At 40.7% G+C, this 26157-nt stretch overlaps 1 protein-coding gene and 1 long non-coding RNA gene across 2 annotated transcripts in view; one reads left to right on the top strand and one right to left on the bottom strand.

Annotated features, from left to right (window-relative positions):
• Positions 1–1536: 1536 nt before the first annotated feature.
• On the top strand, positions 1537–26157 carry LOC122986256. The gene is made up of 5 exons (XR_006404271.1): positions 1537–1992; positions 3309–3434; positions 20732–20813; positions 21684–23427; positions 23810–26157. It is a non-coding gene; the product is annotated as an uncharacterized LOC122986256 (long non-coding RNA).
• LOC122986255 (BTG3 associated nuclear protein) overlaps positions 5906–26157 on the bottom strand; it is a 40469-nt gene continuing 20217 nt past the window's right edge. Inside the window, exons 12-13 of the mRNA XM_044357429.1 lie at positions 13108–13248; positions 5906–7403 (exon numbers count right to left, since the gene is read on the bottom strand). Coding sequence (XP_044213364.1) covers positions 7287–7403; positions 13108–13248 — 258 coding nt within the window. The 3' untranslated portion in view covers positions 5906–7286. The remainder of the gene's footprint in view (positions 7404–13107; positions 13249–26157) is intronic.

The raw sequence follows: 26157 nt of genomic DNA, 5'->3' as shown, positions 1-26157 counted from the left end.
GTCATCCCCATTAAAGGCAAACTTAGGTATTTTTCAACCCTATTTTCCCATCATTTTGTGTCTGAGTGACTTATGGGGACAACAATTTTTTTTAAAATTGGACCAGTATTGAGCAATAGTGCTTCAGCCAGCAGCCATGAAACATGCTGTGATGTAATTCGAAAGGGCAATTGCACCTGTCAAAGAATGTCCACTTAAAGTGCTTGTTTTTGCCACTGACAGGCTCAGATTGTTATCATAAGGGTCTGACAACATTATGGAAAGGACCGTACAGATAATTAAAACATCCTCTTTACCTTTAGTTTAATCAAGTACATTTGTTATTGTGTAGGTATATTTTGTTGGTTTTAAGCCTGTTTTTCATTAGCAAAAATTAGCATTAGCATTTGCATTATCACAGTTAACCTGTAAATGCACCGTGCTAACCAAGCTAGCAGCTAGCGCTATGGTCAGCTCCACCCTCTCGTCCAAATGTGGTCATCTCTAGCTCCAAAAATCCAAGATGCCGACGGTCAAAATGCAAACTCGAGGTTTCAAAACAGGAGTCCACAAATCAGCGGTTGACGTCATGGTGTCTACGTCTATTATTTTTTTACAGTCTAAGTTAATGCCAAAGCGGGTGTGTCAGGTAGATACTGAGTCCGTAAGATAGACCTATGGATGTATAAGAGCTGGATAGGGTGCGGCCGCACAGCCTTGCAGCCAATTTTTCCCAATGGCCAGTGGGATATTGCAGCAAAAAAATCCCCCTGCGGCCCAAAAAGCATTTTCCCCATAGACCGCTACTGTAAAAGAAACGTCTGTAAAACTGTTGACAGGACACCTTGAACTGCAAACCCCAATTATGACTCTTTCTATTATGAATTTTTGATCCATGGAAGTTTTCTATTTGTAAAATTTTCCTCAAGCTGAAAAAAGCAATTAAAACATCCTTGACGTCATCACAAGTAAAGTCTATGGGCCGAACTCGTGGGTGGGGCCAGCGGGGGAAACACTACTTAGCAAATTCAGTGGGCCACAAAACGCGGGAACAAACCCGGAAGCTAGAAACTTTTTTTGGCGTATGCGCCAGCCAAGCAATTCTTATAGAACTGAATGGGCGCCATTTTTTGTCTGGTATCATGCTCTTATAATACATTCATGGATAGACCTACTTGAAATATTCAGCCATGACAGAGACAGCCACTTACAACTTCGCAAAGTTTCTGAATGAGACTTCTCCTTGAGCGAGACTTGGTTAGACATACACAAAGCACTTTTAGTGGACGTAAATTGATGGACGCTACTGCCCCAAAGGATTACATCGCAGCCGTTTCGCAACTGCCAGCTAAAATGCTCTCGCTCAACACTGGACCAATTTTAAAAATTGCTGTCCCCATTAGCCACTTCACTGAAACATGGGAAAATAGGGTCCAAGTTGAAAAATACTTGAGTTTCCCTTTATGATACAAAGTGCAATCAAAGTTTTTTTTTAAAACTTCCACTTCTTCTTTCACATATTCTTACATGATTATGATCCTCAGCATAATGCACCTGCTTCACATTAAGACGTTTTGTAAGCTGTCTGCCTCACATTGTGAACCACAGTAATGTGAATAGCCCACCACAACATTGGGACTGGTTTGCATTAGTCAGGCTTTTACATTAATATATACAGTCCCCCTACAATTATACATTTTAAAGAGGCAGATATGAAAGCACCTCGTGTGCCTGTCGATAATTGTTGCCCCCCTCACGTCATCACGTCTGAAGTTCACCTTCAGGACATCGACGTAATGCGCATTCCAGTTAACAAAACAGACGGCCGTAGTGCATTTTCCACTTACCTTCGACGCTAAAATAAGAGATGTTCAAAACTCAAAACTCGAAGGTCCGAGCTGGAAACTTAAACAGTTTGTTTTTTAACAAAGTCGTTGACCAGGAAGCATTTTGTAGCCGATGTCTGGATGAGTTTGTACCCCTCCTCTCTCTCACATCTGGTCCCCAAACTGCGTGAGTACCTCCCATTCACGCAGCTCCAGCTGCACTCTGCGCACCCACTTCTTCTCTTCTTCATTTCTTCTGAGTCACGGGATTCCCTGCTGGTTCTCAATGAATTATCATTTGTATCTTTAAAGCCTCAGTTAAACGCTATAAATGGCTGAAACTAATCCTCATTAGAGACCGCCTGTTTCCAGGTGTCATAATTACTGACGTTCAGGGCGAGCACATCTCGTTCACACAGGGTTAACAGGGTTAAAAGACGTCAAGGTTAATAAAAATTGCACGAGAAGCAATCAAGACATAAAATATCATGCTGCATTTTCTAATATGTATTAGTAATAGCAACAGATAGACTATAGGATACAGATGGTATTAATGCAGGAGTTCCTGCTAGAAAAATTATGTTGCAATTGCATAATTCAGAGGAATCATTCAGCACTTCATCCTGCACATGTGCCCATTCATCATAAATAATTTATATTAGATGGATGTAGCCCAAAGAATATATATGAAGATATTGCATTAACGCATTAAACTAAGTGGGTTTAGTGTTAAGTAACACAACGATCATAATCATTAAATCAGAGAAAAACACACTTAAAATGCATTTCAGAAAGAAAGGTATGGAAAGAAGTAGCTACACAAATAATTAGTTTTGGCTCAGTTGTTTCAGAATATGTTAGTGGATATAAATATTTGGGTTTCTTTCTTCAGGAATTTATGACTTATGAGGTTGGAATTGGGTCCTTTGTTGACTCTGCTGGGAGAGCTTTGGGATCAGTTATTAACACAGTGAAAGTATATAATGATCTTGGCTATTCTACATATACCCAATTTTATGATACATGTGTCTCCCTCATACTGAACTATGCAGCGGGGGTGTCGGACTTAAAGGAATCTACAACTGTAAACACCATACAGAATAGAGCTATAAGATGTTTTCTGGGGGTTCATAAATTTGCTCTGATTCCAGCAATTCAGAGAGACATGAGCCACAGGGTCTGCACAATGAAAATGCAAAATGATCCGTCTGTAGAAGCATCTAATCAAAATGACAGAGGTTAGAATAAATAAGAAAGTATTTATGTGGAGCAATTCACAGTTCTCCATGGGCAAAGGAGCTTTACTCAATTTCTGAGGAGGTGGATATGCTGTATATCTACAGGAATATTCTGTGTTGTAATGTTAAGCCCATCAAAAATAAGCTTTCACTGAAATTTGAAGAAAAATGATTTGAATGTTCTTTCAAAGCCAAAATTAAGGACATATGTGCATATCATAAAAAATGTTGGTCCTTAATTATATGTTACATCTCATTTATCTAGACGCCAAAGATCTTTGGTTGCTCAGTTGAGAGCTGGTATTCTTCTTCTGGCCATTGAGGTTGGTTGATTCAAAAATATTCCAGAGGAAAACAGACTGGGTGAGCTGTGATTCTGGCGAAGCGGAAAGTGAGTCCCATTTTCTTTTATACTGTACAAGTTATGATGACTTAAGGGAGTTACTGTACCATGAAATCACTCGAACAAACCCAGAAATATTCTGGTGTTCAGATGAGCAAAAACTGGAATGGCTGTTTAATTGTGATGTGTTTAAGTTTGCTAACTTTATCTCAAAAGCCTGGAAAAGTAGGCAAAATAGATTGTTTATTTAGTATTTATTTGGATTTTTCAGTAACACATAGTTAACTTCTATCAGTGATTTAGGAGTTCTGCCCTAGTCAGTGATGGTCTGAAGATCTGAAGGTGAAAGATGCTTTAGTTGTTTCTTTATTTTCTTTTTCTGTTGTTTGACAATGTAGCCTATATGCTGTAGTCTGATCCTGGCTTGTTTGAATTTATTTTGTCTTGTTGGTTATTTTACTTTGCTGAAGTATACTGTCATTTTGAAATACTTAATACACTACTCCACTATATTTAGATTTGTGCACTTCTACCACTTGTAATAACAACCTAAGAACTAACACATTTAGTTTTGTGAACTTTTTATTCATGTGTTTCTGTTTTGGGTTTTCTGTTACTCTGCACTGCATCAACCTTTTAGTCAAATGAACAAAATCAGTCTCAGGTTGCCTAATTTCAAAAAAGTTTAAAGAAATAAAATATAAACTGGTAAAATATAAACTCAACTGTGAAGTAGTCTTGGGATAATAAAAGGAAGGAAATTTCTATTTATTATATATTATATTGAAACATCAAGAGATACCTGTAGTTTTCAGATCAGTGGATTCATCTTCCATCCTGGTTCCTTCTTTATTACCCTCCTTTAGTATATTATCTGTACAGTTGATATTTATATCTACTGCTGTAAAAAAACAGTAAATATATGCACATATATATATCTAAAACAAAAACCCATTACTAGTGCTGTGGGAAGGAGAACTTAACAAAGAGAGTAATACATAAAATCAAAGCAAAACAAAAAAAAAGAACAGATAATTAAGAATGATCTTTTTACTGTAGCAGCTTGTCATCTTTTGAGCGACCAAAAGGGCAGATAAATTACTGACTATAGCAACAGTTTGTGGACCTTTAGCATCCATCCGTGCCATTTTACGATGCATTTAACAACAGCCATGGTGCTAAAGCTTCCCCTGACTCTGGTTCAAGACTTGCTGCCATCTAATTTAAGAATACAGCCACACATACAGTACCAGTCAAAAGTTTGGACGCACCCTCCCATTCACTTGAATGAGAAAGTGCATCCAAACTTTTGACCGATACTGTACATGCAGATGAATACTCTTTGTTTTCATGCAACAGGAAATACAAAGGACTGACGCATGCCTTGCTAGTGACCTTTTGAGATATTCAGCAAGTGAGATATATCTAAAAAGCGCATGTGCTGTAAACTGTGACACTGCTGCTCTGGTGTAATCTGACTGTAGGCGTGAAACAGATAAATTCAGGCTGTGGGGAGCTGTGTGTCCCAAAGATTAACAATTGCAGATTTATGATCCTGGAAACACATTGTGTTTGGACAGTTTTGGTCCAACAAATCCTGAGATAACTCGTCCAGCCTTGTAAAAATCTTGATCAGGGGGAAAGTCCACAGGCGAGTGAGCAGAGGTTGGTACTTGCATGTTGCAGCAGATGCCAGCTCAGCTGCCGTCACTGCAGAATAACACAGAGCTGCTGAAAGAAGGAAGGGAAAGATACACCGTTTGGTCTCTGTCCATCACTCCACTCCTCCTCCTCTAACATGCATTCTGCTTCCAAACAATCTCATCTCTCCATCTATCATTCATTTCTGTTTTCAGCAGGTTATCTTAGAGACAGCCCAAGAGGGCCTGTCGCTACGGTAACCACTCCAGCTCCTGGATGGAGCCCAGGGTTGTAAAAGTGAAGAGCAAAAAGCTGTTATGATGTTATGTTCCCGTCCAAGTTCAAGATTTAATGGTAGGGTCGCTGGAGGAGGAGTGGTGTGGGGGAGGGGAGTGTCTCAAGTCAACATTTGAACTAAAGCTGCGTCAGGATTTGTTTGAAAGGGAAAGACCCACCCGTCTATCCCATGAAACTTTAGAGCAGCTTAATGTATATGTTTTATATAGGGGAGTAAATTGACTTTAACACAGCTTCCAAAAGGAGAAAGAGGAAAACACAAGTTGAGCAGGAGAAGAGGAATACGTAGGAGAGGCAGTGAGGGGGAATGGACAAGATGAAGAGGCAGTGTAACGAGGTCAGAGACAGCAACAGACTGAAAGGAAACAAGAGGAAGCAGCCAAGACCGTGGATGTTGTTTTATCAAGTTCACTTTGTCGCCTGGTTATTTCCCCTACTCCAAAATACACTATTACATCATGCTGAGCATGGGAAACTTCCCCAAACCAACACACAGCCACAAGAGTGTCTCACTTATCTTTTCTTGCTGACTGCAAAGATATTTATGATTAGCGGAGAATCACTCCAACACAACACAACAACACATTCTCTCTGTCTTTACTGAAAGAAAAACATAACTATGCAGTGGGCACAAAGCGGATTTGAATAAATTACAGTTCAGGAACTGTTAGGATGAGGCTGATGTATTAATTACAGTCTTTTGACAAAAACCTTGTTGAGACTAAGTAAAAGCTTACTTTTTCTTTTTGTCAAGACTGCTGACAATACAGTAGCCTAATCCTATGGTTATTGAAGTTGACATGATACATATTTGCTTCAAACATAGTAAATAAATGAGCTCAACTTTAAACAAGACCTCAAAACCAAACTATCATTTCTCTTTCTCCTCAATTGTCTACTTCCAGTGGATAAAAGCTTGAAAAACTTTGAAGCTATTTTGATGACCAGTGTTGATGGAAATAAACAAAAAATACAGAAACAAACCAAAATAAAAACACTTTTATGGCAACCACAAACATGTTTTATTCACATGAATGTATCTTTCACAGAGACAAAACAGGGGAAATAAACAACAACGGTTTCCCTGGTATTCTACAAGTAACTTGTATTGTCTACCACTGGCACCATCTCTTCTATTACGTGGTCTTCTACCTCCAAAATTGAAGCTCCCCAAAAATTTCGTCATGTCACAATTAGATAAATCAAACAAACAAACAAAGCTGTGCGGCTAAAGCAATATGAAAACAAGCTGAAGAATGTGAAGAAAGGCAGGGCTCACAGCCGGGAGACACGGTACGGATTGAATCATGGAGAGTGACAGGAAACCAAATTAAACACAACCAAGAGTAGCTGTCCTCAGCTAAATCTACTTTCCACTGCAGTCCACCATGACCAGAATGATGACGAGAAAAGGAGCACAGCACTGGTTGTTTGAGGTGGGATTCAGGGGTTTTACAAACCCTCACGGGGGTTTCGAGGTCAACCAAGTGGCTTAACTCCAAATAACTCTGCTATTTTCCAAAGTTGATGTAAACAAGTGTGTATGCTGATGAAGTGGCAGGGTGATGGTCTGCGTAAGCGGCATCCTCCCTGGATAGACAATAATCCCACTGTGTATTCTGTGGTGGACCAGGTCATTCTGGTGATGAAAACACCAGAAAGACCACAGTTGAATTTGAAGTATCATGGTCTTTTCAAGTTCTCTGTGAACATTTCCACATTGTGACATCTGTTTGACAATGAATTGAGCAGTTTGCAGAGGAAAAAAAAACAACAAAAAACAAAGAAAAATTCCTCTTCCCTCTGTTTCATCAGTGACCTTCAGTATTTGTTTAAAAAAAGGCTTTCCGACTTGAGCGTTTGTCAGACTGGATGCATTTGTTGACCTCTGATGTTTCACTGTGTCTCGTCTGGCCGTGCTGGAGGGCAGAGTTCTGGGCTGCGCTGAACCAGACGTTGCTCTCAGGTAGCCACAGAGGTGACAATCTGGACCACCTCGCCGTTCTCTCCCTGGATTGCTCCCTGGATGGCCTCTTTCACCTCCATGTCTGCCTGCAGGGCTGGAGCCAGCTCAGCAGCCTGGGACACATGAAAGAGGAGAGGCAAAGGGTGACGAATGGGGAAACACATGAAACATACACAAATTATGTAGCATCCTGCTTGAGCTAATCAGTCTAATTCTGAAAATGCTGGAACGGAGGGGGAAGTATTTCCTGTGTATGAATGAACACAGACCAAACCCCTGCCCCTGTGTCATTGTGGGAGACAACCACAGTGAATGGAACAAAGAAAGGAGCAGAGGAATGACGAAAGATTATAGAAGAGATATATCAGAGAGAAGAAAGAGGGAGGCAGCTGGTGAAAGGAATGAGAAAAGAAGCAGAGTGACAGGCGGAGAGAGACTTGACAAGAGATGAGCTATTTGTATTTTAATGCTCTCTGTCTCTATGGTTGATGTCTGACAGAGCGAGGTATTGTGTGGGTAAAAACCCCTTAAAAAGATGAGAGGTTCATGACTCAGTCCTTGATGATGACCATGAAGAGTGACTCACTCCTTCCTCGAATGCACGCCAAAGGTTCCCTCAAACACACCTGCAGTATTTAATCCTCCCTCCAGCCCAGCATGCTGTCACTAGACAACAGTATTGACTGGAGCACAGCTGCACAACAGCAGCACAACACAATGCAAAAACACATGAGGCTGACACAATGTAACCACTGACGGTACAGAGGCCAAGTAAAACTCATATGTATCCATGTTTTTCATTGAGTATTTGAAACTCTGGCCATGTTGGACTGTCATAGCAGTGGCCTTGTACTCCATTTGGGGAAATGAATGGATAATGGATCCATTGCTTTGAGTTGTATGTTGCAGAGACAGCCCTGACATTACTTTAAGGAATGTTGTTGGTGCTTTGGTAGAGGCTAAACATTTCATGACACACGTCACCAACTTGAAGAAATGGCCCTTGCTATGCACAGATAGCATTGCGCGTTGCCCACTACAGTACTTCATCTTGTTGGTGTAATGGAAACTATTATATAAAGAGAGAGGAAAAATGCAGAGATAAATAAATACAAAAGCCTAAGTAATTTTTCAAGAACTTGTATAAATGCTACCATATGCCTGGAAACAGATGAGAGCAATTCTCTCGATTCAACGCTTTTCAGAAACGGGGGGAAAAAGAACAGCACTAACCTTCCTCTGAACTTTGAACTGAGAGGCAGCAATGTTTACACTCGAGGACATCAAAACCCAACTGTGATAATAACACTCTGTACCAGGCAGGCCAAGCCACATATCTGTGTTCCCATATTGGCCACTGGGCTCAATGAATATTTGCAATATTTACAGTAGAAGTGGCCTGTTGCACGAAAGCAGTTTGCAAGCATTGCTTACACGCACATTGAAAACCGCGCCACTGCCCCGTTTCACAAATGCTGATATCTTGCAAATTGCAGATATATTTGTGAGTCCTCTCACATGTTCATGCATGGGTCACAAGTATGGTGTCTCTTTTGATTAGTTAAAGTGTCAAAATTAACTTGAGAGAAAATTATCTCATTTTACAAATGGCAGCTTGCTGTTGCTAATTTGGTGAAATGGGCCCCAGTTACAGTTTTTAATTACAGTTATTGGGACTGAAGTCTAATGAAAATCTGCTTTCTACATGGATAATATAAGCCCCTTTTATACAGAGATCCCGCAATATTGCCGTAAAGAAGACCTGTCACTGAACCAAACAATGCCAGCATAATGCCGCCGTGTGTGATTTCTAGGGCTGTAGTCAACCAAGAAAAATCTTGGTCGACTGAAATCGCACATAATCTTCAACTAATCAACTAATTTCCACCACTTGGGGAAACAACAGACTTGACTTTTTAGCATTTATTATCTGACACACTGTAGTCTGTATTGTATATTTACTGCCAAACTGACATCTTACTGCTAACCTTTTCCTCTGCTCCGCTCGCATCCACCTTCACGTTCCTGCCGCTCGCTCTTTCCCACTCTCTACGCAAACATACTAAGCACTGCCCTATTCCTACCAATAGTTTCCTAGGCAATGACACAGAGGTTGACTCACATTTCAGAACAGTGCTGCACAGAGTCTCCCAAACGCTATTAATATCCGAATGAATGGATATTCGGCGTTCATTTTGGCCTGGCGGGGGTTCTCGTTGTTATAATTACAGGAGAAACACTGATTCAGTAAATGGTCAGTGCGTTCAATAAACGCTCAGCTAGACCCAGCAGTCTCCATTAGGTTGGGCAAGTTCAAAGTCATGAAAACAATGGGGGTGTTTTGAATACACCTTCGTTTTCACAAGTAATTTGTTAGTCTGTCCCTCCCGCCTCAGGAAATGATGGATTAATCCTGGAAAGCTATTGATGTAGCACTTCTCTCCTTATGAAAGTAACACAGAGATTATTCGATGAGAATTTAGTTGGACGAGAACATATCGACCAACTAATTGACCAGTCAATCAGGAGACTACAGCCCTAGTGATTTCAGATAGCATGCTGGCGTTCTGGAATCAGCATCTACACAGACGTCAGTCAAGCAACGTGACTACCTCTGCTGCCGGCTTTATGGAGGAACAACAATGCCCTCCCATTCAGTGTTGGTACCTTTTATAGAAAGGTATGAAAAAAGAACAGTGAGGCAGAAAAACAGTGCAACGTTCCCGCCTTGAACAGGTTGTGTAAAAGGGGCTATAGTTTGATCAAAAGACGCAATATTGTGTCTTTTGTGTAACAAGTGGTTTCATTCTGCCCGTCATCATGTCCTTACTGAACCCAAGCTCCACTGAAAAGCAAGCTCATGATTGATCCGATGTTAACTTTGTTTCATTTCTGTCAAGATCTGTGTACAATCAAACATTAGGAAAAATGGGCTCTTTTAAGACCTAAAAATCCATTCAAACGAATCAGTTGAGTAAATAAACAGTTTGATTGCTTGCTGTGCCAAGCAACATGGAGCACAGATCTTGGAATACAGTACATGGAGTGGCAATCATTGTGCATGCTCATAAATACACAAATAAATAGTGGTTCAGGGTCTATCAGTTTGTGTATGATCCACACTCCAAAGAATTAATCAATATAGGATGCCTTAACTGTCTCCATGCTCTTAGGGGCAAGGAACCAATTGCCTAGACAACAGACAACAAACGGACAACAAGATAAGGTCTTTAAGTCCTAACTAGGAAATCCTAAAACCTGATGTGTGGCTGATCAGCACATTTGCTCTCTGCATGTCTTGTAGGGAGGCAGATATGATCAGTCACACTACAAAGTCTGCAAGGAGATCCCTATCAGGACAGGACTCGTATTCCACACAACCATAAATCATTTGAAGTCCTCTCTGTTTATACTATAATAACACAACAAAGACTTTACTCACATCAGGACTAGAGGGTACACATTTTAGCACGTGACTTGAGGGAAAGAAGCAGTAAGGAGAAAATGTGATATTCAACATGTTTGGGGAAAACAAAAGCATAGGGAACAATGGAAAGTGCTGTTCTTTTATATTCCTAGCAGAGTTACACTGACCACTTCAAAAGCCACTGTGCTGTGTTCCTGTGCACAGTCCTGATTCCACATGTGGTTGTTGCTCAACAAGCTCAATCATCAAGGGATTTTAGGCATATCTACTAATTACTACTTTTCCCCTTGTAACACTCTATCCTTGCATTTTACTATCTTAAATTACTGTTTGTCCAAACACCTGTCACAATGACTGAGAGCGAAATGCATTTTATTCAAGCTAAATTATGACAACAGGGAAAAATGAGACACATTGTACCTGTAAGTAGTTTAGTCTAAATTGCAGAAATTGCACTCAAATTTCCATTTTAACATCACAGTAATTATGAATGAAATATTACAGGATACAGTCAGCCTCATTATGAAGTCGATCAAACCATTACACTATAAAAGAGGGCAGGTGTCAGCCCCAACAAGCAGAAACATTGGCTGCTCGTCAGCACCTAATTTCTCAAAAGAAATAAGAAAAGAACAACTTTCCAGTATAAGAACAAAGACATGAAAGATCTAACTATAAAGCAAGGAATCTCTGTCTGTCTTTCAGCCTGTCTGTGTGTATGTTTGTCCTTTGCATACCTTGAGAACCATTCATCAGAACTACTCCACACTTGGCAGGTGTATTGCTGTGTACTCAAGGAAGTGCAGTGTCAAGTGTGAAGTTGTTTGGATGAACAGTTCTCAAGAAATATAAAAAAAATATCTCATACACAACACTGATTGGCTTCCTCTTCTGCCCGTGGAGTTAACGAGCGGAAATACGGATGACACCACTCTGCCACTGCAACCCACACTGTGGTCAGAGGCGGGATTACATCCATAGTGATAATTGAAAAAAAAGGCAGTTTCCAGATATTCTGCATGTGAGGCGTTTAGGCAACATGAGTAAATTACAGCTTCTACTGATAGCCTGCATGTGAGGCATTTAGGGAGCATCAGTAAATTTTAGTGTCTACCACTAGTCTGCATGAGAGTTGTTTAAGGGACGGGCACTGTTCTCTCTAGATATTGAGAAATCGACCTGTTCCGAACAGGCACATTTCGAATGGGCACTGCATTACTTCTTAAAATTGGTAAATACTGTATTTACCAGAAAAGATGCGAACAATTTGGGGTTGTTCTTTTTACAGATACAGATCTGGTTTGGCCTCTCCTTTAAATGATGATGTGTGTTTGTTTTCACTTTATCAGCAATTCTATGTCATTATATATGATTTATGAAACTGGATGAATGAACTGTAAAATTTAATTTTTTACCAGAGCCACTACTCTAATTTACCAGAACCACTGCTCCAATTGGATGGCTGTATAGCGCTGAGAATTGGCGGATAGGCAATATGAGGTCACTTGCTGTCTAAGTGTTTCCAACACTTGGATGGGTATGATATTCTCCTGGTTGAGTCATCAGTACAAACAATTAGCAATTGAAAAAATATGGTTCCAGCTGCAGGGAACGCTACGCTTAAAAAAATAAATTAAAAAAAGATCACTTACCATAGAATTCAGTAACCTTTTTGTCCGCAATGAAAACACATTTTGAACATGTTGCAAATGTGCTTTTGAGGCTCTGGCTGGCACTGTATCTGGGTACTGTATATTTACTTTCATTTGACAAACCAAACTAACAAAAAGTGAAGCAAAACAAAGCAGAAAAATTTAAAACCTACTAGCTCGAGGACTGAAAGTTAAGCTAAAAGTCAACTTTAAGATGGAAATTCACATGCAGGAAGAGATACTTCCATCATCAACTGCCCTTCCAAGTTTTCCACTTGATCTGCTGATTTCACATATGTGGGTTTTTGTTGTTGTTGTTGTTGTTTTTGAAGTGAAATCTCAATTGCACATATAATGATGAGATTTTCCTGAGGAAGCTAAACCACTAACTGTACCTTTCAGATTATAGCTGTTACTTCAACACCTCACAGTGCTAAAATCCTGGGATTTGCAAGTTCTGGCTAAGCACAGTACAAATTAATGGCAGCACTAAGGGACTGATTAGTAATCTATATACTTCAGCATGAGGAGGGGAACTGTTGTTTATTACGGACTGTTTAAAAAACAAACACATGTGAGTTATGACTAATTTAGGTTAACACTGGGGTCTGTTTTACTTCAAACAAACGACAGTTGCACACTCCAGCACTTGGACTGATACCCAGTTACAAACAATCTGTGTCTGTGTACACGTGTACAACAGCCTGGAAGAGTTTGTGTTTAGGGTGTGTCTCATACCTGTACAGCAGCTGTGTGATCTGCAACAGGGGCTAGTTGGACATACTGCACTTGGATGTCAGGGGGGAGAGGAGAGCCCTCTACTGCTGTAGCCCCCCCATCAGCTGACGCCACCGCTATCAGCTGAGCTCCACGCAGCACCTAGGACAGACAGGGAGGGAGAGGACAGAGAAGCATTGTCAACCATCACTCAAATTTTCAGTCCGTTTTCAACATTATCATCAGTTATCAATCTGCTTACATTTCCACATACTGTAAAAGTGTAATAGATCTGAATAAATTCCCCCTCATCGGCTTTATCCAGCTGAGTTTTAACAGCAACAATCTGGCCACCATTGTAATGATCTATAGTACACACCAGTGGAAATAAGAGCCAAATAAAAACAAACAGCAGAAAGCCTCATTTATGTCTTATCTGATGTGTTTATGTTCTTTTATTGATTACAGCCATCAATGTGTACAAGCATGGTGTCACACAAACACACCAAGTAAGTTTGTGGCATGGAGAGAGTCAAGCGGTGGTATCTGAATGACGTAAATAAACAATTCAGCCAGGCTGTTCTCACTCCGTCTCATCCCGCCCCCTGTTTATACATCGAGTTGGAGAGGAACTTTATAGTCGATTCAATTCAATTATATTTTTACAAGTTTTCCTAGGCTCCATAACATGATATGCTAGTTAGCTTTTGTTTTTTTCGGGGGGGGTTCCTTCCATTAAAGTCAAATTTAGACAAAGAAATAAAAGTCACAGGCGGAGAATGGAGAGTGAGACTTTGCAGGGGGATCCTAATCTCCCGCTGCGATGGAGGTCCGCCAGGCGACATCAGAGCTCTGTGGTTTCGATGCACTAATTACAGAATAGTGCAGCTGGAGTGTTGTTGGGTATTCCTATAGTTTGTTGAGACTATTTCTGTAGATAGACTGTAACCACAAACACACAGAGCATTGGCAGTGTGTGTGTATACACTTGTACAAGGTCACACACATGCGCACACGCATGCACACACACAGATGGTCTGGGATTAGCAGAGCACTGCTGTTAATTTAGATAGCAAAACTCCCATGTGACAACTGACATACAAATTAAGATACAATCATGCTGTCAACACAAACACACAAAAAGATGAATGGAGGGAAACATTCACTCAGCTTTGTGCTTGTGCATGCTCAACCTCGGAGAGAGGTCAGAGACCACACTAGTACCCTCCACTGTGGCCAAGGGCTTTCCAACTATAAGTTTCTCATGGGGGGGGGGGGGGTGTTACTGGTTTGAAAGAAAAGGCATTCCTACATGAAATGACAGCATGGTCTAATTTATTTTCTTTCCCAGTTTCAACGCCTTGTACTGGCACACAGGCGTCTTCCAGTGTCTCCAGTCTGGCAGGTTTCATATGTATGTAGTCTTTGTGTGCTCTCTCTGTGATGTTATGTGAGGTCTCCATCTTAGCCTCCTTCCAGCTGCAATTGGTGCTGGGACTGGCTGGGACATGCTAAACAGACATTAAAATTTTAAGGGAGAATATGCAAGCCTGCAGAAAAACCCAAACCTCACAAACCTCAATTACAGATGATGTTTGTTGCCCCCTAACCCTTCCAATTCCAGAGTCCCACACTGCCTCCCAACCCCCAGTCCAACCTTTGCTTTGAAGTTCAGAGTTCTTGACGGACTCCAAAGGTTCAGTTAACCCCCCCGGTACCCACCAGCTCGCTTCGTCATCTGAGAGACTTTGCCAGTTTTACCACAAAATCTGTCGCCTCATCACCATAATGCACCAGGCCCAAGCAGCCCGATGGAAGCTATTAGTGTAAGATGTCTGCCTGACTCACCCGATCAGACAACCAGGAGGCTTCAAGCACACACATGAATCAAGGCTGGGTGAGTTAAACGCTTAATATAGACTGTTAGAGCTGGTTCAAATGAATCAGTGTTTAATGACCCATAAAACATTCCTAATCGATTGAAGAATTGGTCTGGAGAGTTGGTTTAAACAGCAATCAGAGAGTTAAAGGAGTAGTCTGAAATTTTTGGTGTGCTTTTTTTTTCCCCTTTCTTGCTGAGTCAGATGAGAAGATTGATACCATTCTCATGTCTGTAGACTAATTATGAAGTTGGAGACATTAGCTTAGCTTAGCATAAAGACTGAAAGCAGGGAGATACAACCGAGTCTGTCCAAAGGTAAAACATATCTGCCTACCAGTAACTCTATAGAAAGCCAAAGTCAAGACGTCACTCTGAACTAGCCTCTTTTTCACTAGCTTCCGTGACTCAATGCAATCTCTCATTCTGTGTTTCTTTCATCTGTCTTTCTGAAAAAACAAATTGCGTTCCTGGGCTTTACTTTCCATATTCTAAGACAACTTGGCATCCACTACAACACTTGCTATCAGAAGTTGAACAACGATTACTTTTTGAGCACAGAAAAACTACAGACCCCATAAAAATCTACAAGCACAGCAGCCAGGTATTTACGTCATCATAACTTGGTTTCATCATTATCCATAAAACTCCCTAAGTTTCTTCTAAAGTCATTTTTTCAACTTTCAAACCCTTACGGTGTTTGCTCCTCTCTGTCCTGCTGTTATTACAGCCATGTCTAGCTGGCCACAACCCCTTGACTCACTCTTGGACGTGCCTCCTCTGATGAGCCCTCACATTTGGCCCATGAACATCTACAGCATATGGGAAGTGGTGTTCGTTAAAGGCCACTAAAAATAGATACTGAACAAACAACAATATTAGATTGTTTTTCACAAAAGTTACTGCCCTTATCTAAACATATGAAGCAAGCCACATGTTGAGAAAGTCTCTGTTCCAAGGCTGGAAATTTAGTTATTAGCGTAGTTACAAATGTGATTGTGGTTTAGAATGAGGTTTTCTTACTTCTGGAACAGAACCCGGAAGTTACGATTTCATTACTGCTCTTTATAGCTCACTAATTAACACTTTAACTTTGGAAAGAGCCAGGCTAGCTGCTTCCAGTCTCTATGCTTGACTAAGCTAAGCTAAGCAAACGTTTCCTGGTTCCAACTCAATATTTACCCTACAGACATGAGAGTCGTATAGATCTTCTTATCAATTTCTTGGGGGAAATTTCCCAAATTGTCCAACTATTCCTTTAAAGTGCACATGCATAATTGAAGTAGGCATTGTCCCACAGAGACAAACAATCCATCAATGATGATCCATCAAGTGTTTCTTCATGGTAAACACCCATAGAAATGCATAGTTATCGCCACATCTCATCACACTGTCCTCTCATTAGGAATCATGTGTTGCTTCTGCCAAGTGCTCATCTGTCTGCAATAGTGCGATGCACGTGTGTGTAAAGTATATAAACTCAAATGTGATGATGTGTCTGTACTGTCTAACTGGTGTATGTACAATTACAAATGTACAATTAACGGGTTCAAGTGATGCTATGCTTGACACTTGAGATCGTAAACACTTGTCTCACTCAATTAGATTCTCAACCTCCATTTGAGAACAGTTTGCATTCTCAGCTGTGTGGAGCAGCACACAGAGGCTCACAAAAGCATTTACAGAGTTGGAACGGTGTGTGAGATCCCTGCAGCGGTTACACAGGAACTGCTCTGGTCCACATCCTGTCCCACGGCTCACTTTGTCAGAACAACTCGTCTCTGCTGTTTGGGTGCAATACAGTCATGCTTGGCTTCAAAGTATGAGTCGGTCGAAAACAAACAAACGCTCAAGAAATGTACATTCACTTCAAAGAAGTTGCTCAGAAAGTGTAACCAGAGGATACATTTCAGACTTGTAGCATAATATTTATTTCCTTGTAGCATAAATTATTGATATGCTATCTATGATTACCTCGAGGTTGGAAGTTCACATACAGTAAAACACTATTGAGAACTATTAAGCAATTCTGTGAGTACTGATGATAATTACATCTCATTTGGCTAAAAGGACATAATCATAACCATTAAGCTTGTTGGCAATGATGCAAAAACAAAAATAATTACAAAATTATATCAAGGAAAGGTTTTATGAGGTAGAAAAGTATTCTGCCTGCAGATTATGTTGAATCAGCAACAATCACGAAACATTATCCACAAGGTGAGAAATATTTGAGGTGGCTTTCTTGGAGCAGACAAATCCCCTCACACCGGGAGAAGTTTGCAGTCTTGATTACTTAACCGCATCAGTTTTCAACTAAGAGCTGAGATGACTTGCTTAAAATATAGCCTAATAAAATAGATTTGACATACTGGGATCAATTTGTCATAAACAGGGGCCATCAGCAGATCTTAAGTGCATTAGTTACTGTTGACCTCAATGTTTCAGGGACTGGAACCCTTAAATAATGAGAGCTGGCTGGCTGGTTGGCCACCCCCATGCTGGAAGGCCAAAGAGCAGAGCAGACAAGCAGGATTAAAGGGATATGTTACCACAGCACGGCACTGCAGAGAAGAGCACTGAAAAATCAAGATCATCTTAAATTTTCTGCAGGCTTTGCTAGCTGCTATGGCCTTGAGAAAAAAGGGGAAGAAAAAAATAAATCTTTCGCTGATGCTGCAATGCTTTCACTAATGGATCCAGGACACTAAAGAAATACAGCGATGGGAGAGGAAAGACACAAAAATGAACAACAACACCAGCTTAATGCAAAAAAAACAGTCATGACTCCAAGAATGAAAGACAATAACTAACTGGATAAACAAGACTTTTTACCCAGAGTTCATCTCAACTTGTCTGAGGATTTTAAGACGCAGTTTGTCTCCTTTTACTTCATATGAAACTAGTTAAACGAATAATGAGGGCTTTAACAAAATATGAGTTGTTCAGAAATACAACAATGCCTCTGAATTCCAGTCTCTACTCAATCCCAGATAATAGTCTCAAAATCATGCAACAATCAGAAAATTTGCAGACTGGCATCGATTCCCAGGCTCACAGGAGGTCTCAGTTAAAGTCAGCTGTGCATCGGAAGAGGCTATGAGTCACCCGCTAAGTGTGCATGTGTGTGTTTGTGTCTAAGTAGTTTTTTGGGTTTTTTTTTTTTTAGATTTTTCTTCAACTTCACTGCAATCAAAGTAGACTGAAATCCCCCAAAACACAAGATCCTCATTTTAGAGGAAATCTATTCTCTCAAGACATTTTTCTGTGCTCTAAAAACCGGACTGCAGATGTAAATTAGCTATATAGCTAACTCTGGCCCAACGGCTATGTTGTACATGGCCTCTGTTAAATGAACTAATAAACTAAAAAAAGAGTGCCACACAAATCTGGTTCCGATCATTCCCAAAGGAAAACCTCCTCTTCTCTTAGATCTGAAAAAACCCAAAAGGAAAACAGGGAAATGAAAAAAGAAACATTTGGACTTTGGAGTGGCTGGAACTTCCTCTCAGCTTCACAGCCGTCAACAACATCTGCAACTGCCAGCCCTGGACAGATGTCCAAGCAGTAACACTAGCTCCGGGTGGGTAGGTGGGGCAGGAGAGGAGGGGGTAGGGGGGGAAGTCAGGGGGGTTGGGGGGGGAGGTGTACTAAAGCCTGGCTCTGACTGTGCTGTAAAGATGCCCAAAGACACAGCGGTATTCTGAGTGTTTGTTTAGTGTAGACTGGGAAAATGAGCACACTGGCCTAAGTATGTCTCACCGCAGCCATTAACTGTCTTAATTACATATGCCATTTATTTCACCTTCTAAGAAATATTCTGATTTCAGCTGGACCTCAGCTCATTATACGATTGAATGAACAACAGTGGACTTGTGATATACATATAAAAAAGTAGATTTAGAAGCCAAAGGGTATACTTATTTGCAGTTGTATGTTCAGACTTTGCACAAGTGATATTACCATGCATTACAGATATATCCATTTCCTGTCTACATCTTATTCTTTGAAATACATATTTGTTATAAATCTTCATGTCTTGCAAGACCCCTGAACTTGTAACCTGGCCTACTGATTCCCATCTCCCACCCACACCCTGGCACTGTTTCTACACCCGAGCTCAACACCTGCATCTAATCAAACCCTCCCTTGCATCCTTTGCTCCGCAACTCCCACCAGCAGACTGGGAGTCAGATTCAGACAGGGCTAAGAGAGGTTTTACGACAAAACCAGTTTGACTTGAATTCAGAACTGGCAAATCAAAAGGGGACAGATGACAAAAATAACAGTCGTAATTAGGAGTCAGGACCCTAAAACGAAAAGGAAGAAAATTCCCCTGAAGGTCTCTCTGTTCCCTAGTGCAAATCCGAACTTGGCCTGCCTAATTGACAAAGGCATTTTTACAATGCTTGTAAATTTAATGATTTAAGATGATGACTTTTATCATGTTTCCAATTATCCTGTTTAATTCAATGGAGCCAGAGGAGATGATATACACAGGTTGTAAAACTCAACCAACAGAATATCACACTGCAAACAATACCCATCTTAACAAGTCAGTCTACTATTGAGTCAGTCATCTTCAAATGCACATCAATTTAAGCCAAGATATTTCTTAAACCAAATGTCATTTTACTGACACAGCTGGAGGGATACACTCTATTCTGTTTTCAGTTACTGGCATTTCTCTTCAAATATCCAAAAACAAATAAAACTGCATTGAAAACGAGATGAAACAAGTACAAATGGCCTGAGACTGACCTTTTAAGCAGTACACATGAACCTCCAAACAACCTCACTTAGAAGACTCAATGTGTCCTGAACTCACCCAGCGCCTTTGACACACAGCAGCCAAGATTTCTACATTTCCACTTCAATTCTCAGATCTGCTGTGAAAGACATCTGCCCTCTTACATCACCACATAACACACTTGAGTCTTGAACTCAATGAGGCATCACATCTATCGATATAATCACACTTACTGTAGTATGTACACTTGCCAGCAGCCGCAAAAAAGGAAACAAAAACAATTCCGAGAACTCATACTGTCTTGTTTTGGTAAACAACCATTGCAACATTTTGTCTTGTCCTTTCCAATTATGTTTAATGTTTAATAGTCACATTGATGTCCAGAAGAATGGGCGGTCTGAATATATTATATTTTGTTGGTATTTTAAATTCTTTGCGTTGGTAAATTTTACAAAACCTCTTTTAGTTGCAGTGTTAGTTATGTAAGCTGTTTTGCTATGATTACCACAAAAGTACAAATTTTATGGTTCCCAAAGAATACTGCTTGTCATGCTGCTTTTTTCCCAAAAACACGTGGTGTGTGTTCAGACAAGAGCTGAACAATTTTGAAAAAAAGTCTAATTGTGATTATTTTGACTTATATTGCAATTGCGATATGATTTGCAATATTAGAGGGAATGATAATTTTCACGTCATTTTTGTCATTTTCATTGAAACACATATTTTTGCCACATTTCACCTTTAACAAATATTGAGCCTTCTGCAATTTGACAATTGCAGTAGCCAATATTGCCATTTCAATAAGATTTCGATTAATTGTTCAGCCTTAGTACAGACAAAAAAGATCAGACTGATGAGTAATCTAGCTCTGTTAAATAAGTTATGCTTTTTCTGATTATAACTCTAATGTGTGTTACCCTGATTAAAGACAGATGTATTATCCAACCTCATTATAATCAATCTTGAATCCACTAAAACGCACTGGCTATTGCTGCAAGAACTGCTTTCCCTGTCAGGATCTTGCTGGAAACTGCTGTATGATGGAGCGCTGTGGGCCTGGGATTGGTGAGGCAGGGCTGCACCAGGCCTGTGCTGACGGTGAGTCATCCTGAAATGCATCTAAAACATCTGGTCCCTCTTACTTACACAGCCCGCGACCCTGGGCTCTGCCTAAAAAGACAAAAGAAAACACCACTGGGGGTACCCTCCTCTGCCTTACAAACACCCACATTCGGCACTTAGGATTCCCCCAATCTGTAGCTCTTTATCTCCAGGCCATGATGCCACAAGGACACAAAGCAGACCACTACTCCTTTGAAACAGTATCCACCACTAGGCCTCTAAATCCTTAACTGCTTACGTACATCCCACTTACACTAAACGCTGGTCATAAAACATGTTGTTTGTATCTTTTCATCTCATTTTTACCATCCCCTCGCGCTGTGAATCACAAGAATCTCAACATCCCCTTAAACACTAGAAACAACATTCTTGAGCAGAGAGAGAAAGAGTAACTCAGGCCATGGGCCAGCGGTTTGATTCCAGGACAAATCACACCCTGATTCTGTGAGGTTAACCCTACAGATTGTTCAAGCATCTGCTTTGTGTGTAGCAATGACAAATCAAAAATTCCTAGAACGCCAGATCCGTACCGAAGCTAACAGGCAACAGGCATCGAAGGAGCTGATGTCTCTGGTAGTTGTCACAGAAATGCACACTTGCAAACACAACTGTAGAAACATCAACACTTCCAGTGCAACATGAGTTCAGAGGAGTTGAGTTCAAAATACACTTAATCATCCATTTCCTCATCATCTCTCCTTTATTACCTCACCTCATTCTCTCTTCTATAGACTTCCTTCATTTTTCCTTTTTTCTTTCATCATCTCCTCTATCAACCCTCTCCCTCTCAGCACCATCAATCTAACACAATATATATTGCCTCCATTTTTCCTGGTTCTGGACCAGTTCTGTGTTTACAGGTCCTGGCAGTACCGCTGGAGGAACCAGTGCAGAGCCGGACTCCCTCTCTTCTATCGGTGACCCAGTTCCCACACTGACCATGAACAATACTCCTTGGGAGGATCCAACAGATGCACCGCAACATGTGTTGACAGGAAGGGATGGCAGAGGTTCAACAAGAGGGAGACCGGGGGTGGGGGGCGGGGGGGGGGGGTTCTGTGTCCAGACTCTTGACAATCACGTCTAAAACCCCCAATGGGCAGCATTCAGGTCCATCATCGTTAAATAACACAGGCAGATGACAAGATCAGTAAATTTGGTGAAGCTTTTTAGCCGTCTCTTGAGATGTGCTGGTTTTTTCATACTGACACAGCAGGGGTTTTGGACCGTCTGAAAGGGAGAGTCCTAAATAAACTCTGTGAGCTTACACAACAGTATTGCTCTTCTGTTGGTTTTATTGAAAATATTGTTTTTATTTTCTGAATTCACAGATTTGCAGAAATGAGTGACAGCAAAGATGGGTGAGAGAGGGAAGGGGCATCCGAGGCCACTGTGGGCACATTGTATTTGTTTGAGTCATTTGAGCTAGCAGAGGGCATCACCCCCTCCTGTGTTTTTATGTGGCACATGGAACTACAATGCATTTGTTTAACAGAGTGTGTTTTTTTTCCTCCCGATTCACAGCTCAACTGGTCTCAGTTTTCAATCATGAACAGCACAAAACATCTCCTCCAGACAGTCTCCCTTTTTGGCTTTCCTCTCGCCATCTTTTTTCTCTCTCTTCCTCCTCATCAGTCACTCCTTTTATCTTTCAATCCTCCATTTGGTCTGCATCAGTGCAGGGTAAGATCACAGCAGAGAAAGAAGGGCACTAGATAAGAGGCTATGACAGACAGGGAGTGCAGTAAAAGACTAGTTATTTTATAGTTTCTGGGTCTGCCTTCCCTTCCGTCTCTTTTCCATGAGAGGGTTTTTATGGGTCGGCAGAGATCTTTGAATCCTGTATTGCTCAGACTTTCAGCTGGCACAGTCAGGGCTACATTGGCATAGACAGACATGGAACCGGATACACAAACATCTGCTGCCAAACTACACATCCAGAGTGTACGTGAGCAGTTAGACAAACACACAAACAAAGTGAATAGTGAGATGTGTGTAGCACACTGCACTGCTCATAGCAGTAAATCTCCAGTGGCAATATAGAGCATGATAGATGGACAGAGGGCAGACTGAGGGGTCAGTCTGCAGCCCTGTCAAAATTTTAACACTTACCTTTCTCCCCAACTACAAAGACATCTAAATTTATTCTGCCAGTAAAGCTGGAGCGTACTTTAACAAGGCACCAAATCCTCTCACTTAACTTTTACAGAAAACACAACGGACATGACACCTCCAAATATTTGACAAATACAGCAGACACAAACCCAAATGAGCTAGGTGCAGAGTAGACAACCATGGAAAACATGCACATAAATGAAAACCCTGATGGAGTCACAGAGTGTAAAAACGCCTGTGTGAAGCTGTTAAAAATCACAGCCAGAGAGTGTGACAACTTTTCTTTATTTATGTAATGGATCTAAATGCAGCCAAGATTCGACCTGAGAGCATAAACATCTGAGAGTTAATGTGACCTGGAGTGACTGCATGTGGCAGGTGGCCTTTAAAAGAAAGGTGTAACAGCAGCTACACAGACAGATGAAAAGAAGACAGAGCGAGATGAAGAGGAAAACCTCCCAAAAAGAAAGAAACAGTGAGACAGAACTCTTGCGTGATGAATTGTGTAGGCTTGGTTACACTAAGATAGCCTCCGCCGTCCGCACTATTCTGCCAGATTACAAAAACAGTGACATCATACATAGCTTGTTTGATGTAGGCCTCTCTGTAAACACACAAATGAGACATTTAAGAAAGCACACAGGATTAAGTCTGATTTGTATTGTCTTTGTCTGAGGTTTTTAAATTCTGGTCCAAGATACACCACACTAATCATGATAAAGACATAAGATGTAATTTGTATGCAACCATATCTTGGTCAAAGTGATTAATCTCCTTGCATAAGCTTTATCACTAATATCATACTTGTTTGGGCACGGTTTGTTTTGAATGTCTATGCTCTTTCTGGGTTTCATCAGATTCAAGATTCGCCCACCCTCCACTCCATGAGAATCTGAGAACATACAAGTGAAGAAACGCTGCCACTGTAGTGTACCACAACATTTGTGTGAAAAGCTCGACCTGCAACACGAGGTCTAAAAAATAAGTCACTGTGTATTTATTTTGGCACAGCATTCATATCATTTTACAAAACCAATCAAAGTATGAGCTAAAAAGAAAGGGAAAATAAAAGCTTTTTATTGGACAAGGCTTTCAGACACTGCCTAGGGAATAGAGGCCTTTGTGCAGTTTCTAGTTCTCACATCCTGGGACCCTGTGGTGCCTGTCTGCAAGGAACAAAAGCCTACACACATTACACACTGTAGCTTTGAACTCTGTGTTTGTTAATGCATGTTACGTGTATGGGACGGCATACACCCTGCGAACTGAATCGATAACTGCTAGAAAACGTGTGTTATGGTGCAAAATTTAATCAAACTCTGACCAAAACGTGTTCCAAGATCCTAGAGAGAGACAGAGAGGAATGCTGCTGTCAGGCTCAGCAAGTAGGTCAGTCGAGGACACAAGCATGCATGTGTGTTTATGAGTGTGAGAGAGAGAGGGAGCTCCAGGATGTGTGGTGAGTACCTCAATCAATTGAAAACACACATGGAGCCAAATAGCCTATAAAACAACACAAACAACAACCAAAGAAAAAGTATACACGCACACAGACAGTCAATGGCGCCTTGAACCTATGGGCGAATTGGATGATTGAGATATTAATCTGACAATAAAATGAAGAACTGAGCAGCTGAAAGCACGTGGTTCCAGACGGTGAGTGGCTTGCAACGCCTACATCACCCCAAATTTTGACATGTTATATAGAAAGGTGATGATTAGGTTTCGAGTGCAATGTTGGGAGCTTCAAAGAATTCCTTACAAAGTATTGTTACTATAATCACATCACTACTCCTACTCCTACTACTCCTACTACTACTACTGGAACAAAGCATGGTATTACTTTACTGATCGAATAAATAGGTCATTACTTGCATTACATTTTTAAACCTCTTAAGTCTCTTCATTGGCGTAGTATTTGGAAAAATCTCCGTCTTATTCTGCCTTCAGTTCTTGCCAGAAATTTCTGAATTATGAGCGGAGTGAACATGACTGAGCCAACGAAGTGGCAAATACAACCCAGGAAGTGTGAATTTAAGGCTGCAGAATCTATTCTTGCTATTTTTACTACAGACCTTGAAAATAAGTAATGTGGTCTTACTGGGCCTTCAAACACAAGGGGCTGCTTTGGTCAGAGGCTGATGTTAAAGGTACTGGCGAGAAAATAAAATATAATCCTATGAGGCTGATTTGAGCAATAGTTTCATAAGTTTGAAGGCGTTTCAGACATCAAAACGCCGCAGAGTGGTATATAACACTGGGAAGAATAATTTTATCTTCTGTTGCAAAAATCACCAGGGAAACAGTAGAATTACACTGTCCATGTTACAAAGTAATCTACCAGGAATGTGCACTTGCACATATTTGATTGGAAATTACGACGCCTTGGCTGCCAGTGACTTTACATTGCGTTGCAGCAAAAAGTGAGCCAGATTCAACTTTTTTGCAGATTACACTGCGTTTTGTTGCTGGAGCCCTCAGCGACTGCAGCCCCACTGTGTCAGGGTCACATGGCACCAGGTACTGCATAAAATTACCTCATTGAAATGAATGAGGGAGCTGTGCCTTTTCTCTGTCTGAAAACAACCACAGCGCTACAGCATTTAGTCAACCAATTGTTTTAGGGTGTAATGCTAAAGTTACATAATGTGTATCTAATTTTCTTTAGGGGGTCATGAGGAAATCATAACCTTTAAAAATGTAGATAATAATGTGTAATTTCTAGTAATAACCCCCACAGTGATTATGTGTGGCCTCCATTCACATTTTAGTAGGAAAAAAATCCACTGGTTGCTACATAAAAGCACCTGTCCTTACAAAATAACATAAAACAGTTTAACCACCAGACAGGCAGCATGAGAAAGAATTTTCTTCCCTAACGCCTGGCTTCTAGGCAGACATGATGAAATCATGAAAGTGAAATAATGTCTTGGTCTTCAGTGGGGCTGCCCCCTGAAAGTCAATGAGTCAAATCATCTGTCAGGGACCCTTCAGTCGACTGAGATTCTCCAAGTTGAGCAGTCAGGGTTTTTTTTTGATTATTATTTCAAAGTGGACAATGCTATGAATTTATTTCTCAGGCCCACAGTTTTTATTTTCATCTAAAAATAAGTCTAATCTTTAAAGAGAAATAAAGTAGTAGGCCTATCCTGTTGAAGAGGAAATGCCTTTTATTTCTTAGCGGCCAATCCTGTGAATTTATTTT

Source organism: Thunnus albacares, chromosome 7 (genome assembly GCF_914725855.1).
Source record: "Thunnus albacares chromosome 7, fThuAlb1.1, whole genome shotgun sequence".
Lineage (NCBI taxonomy): Eukaryota > Metazoa > Chordata > Actinopteri > Scombriformes > Scombridae > Thunnus > Thunnus albacares.
The sequence above is the reverse complement of the archived record's forward strand: the minus strand, read 5'-3'. Positions and strand labels throughout refer to the sequence as shown.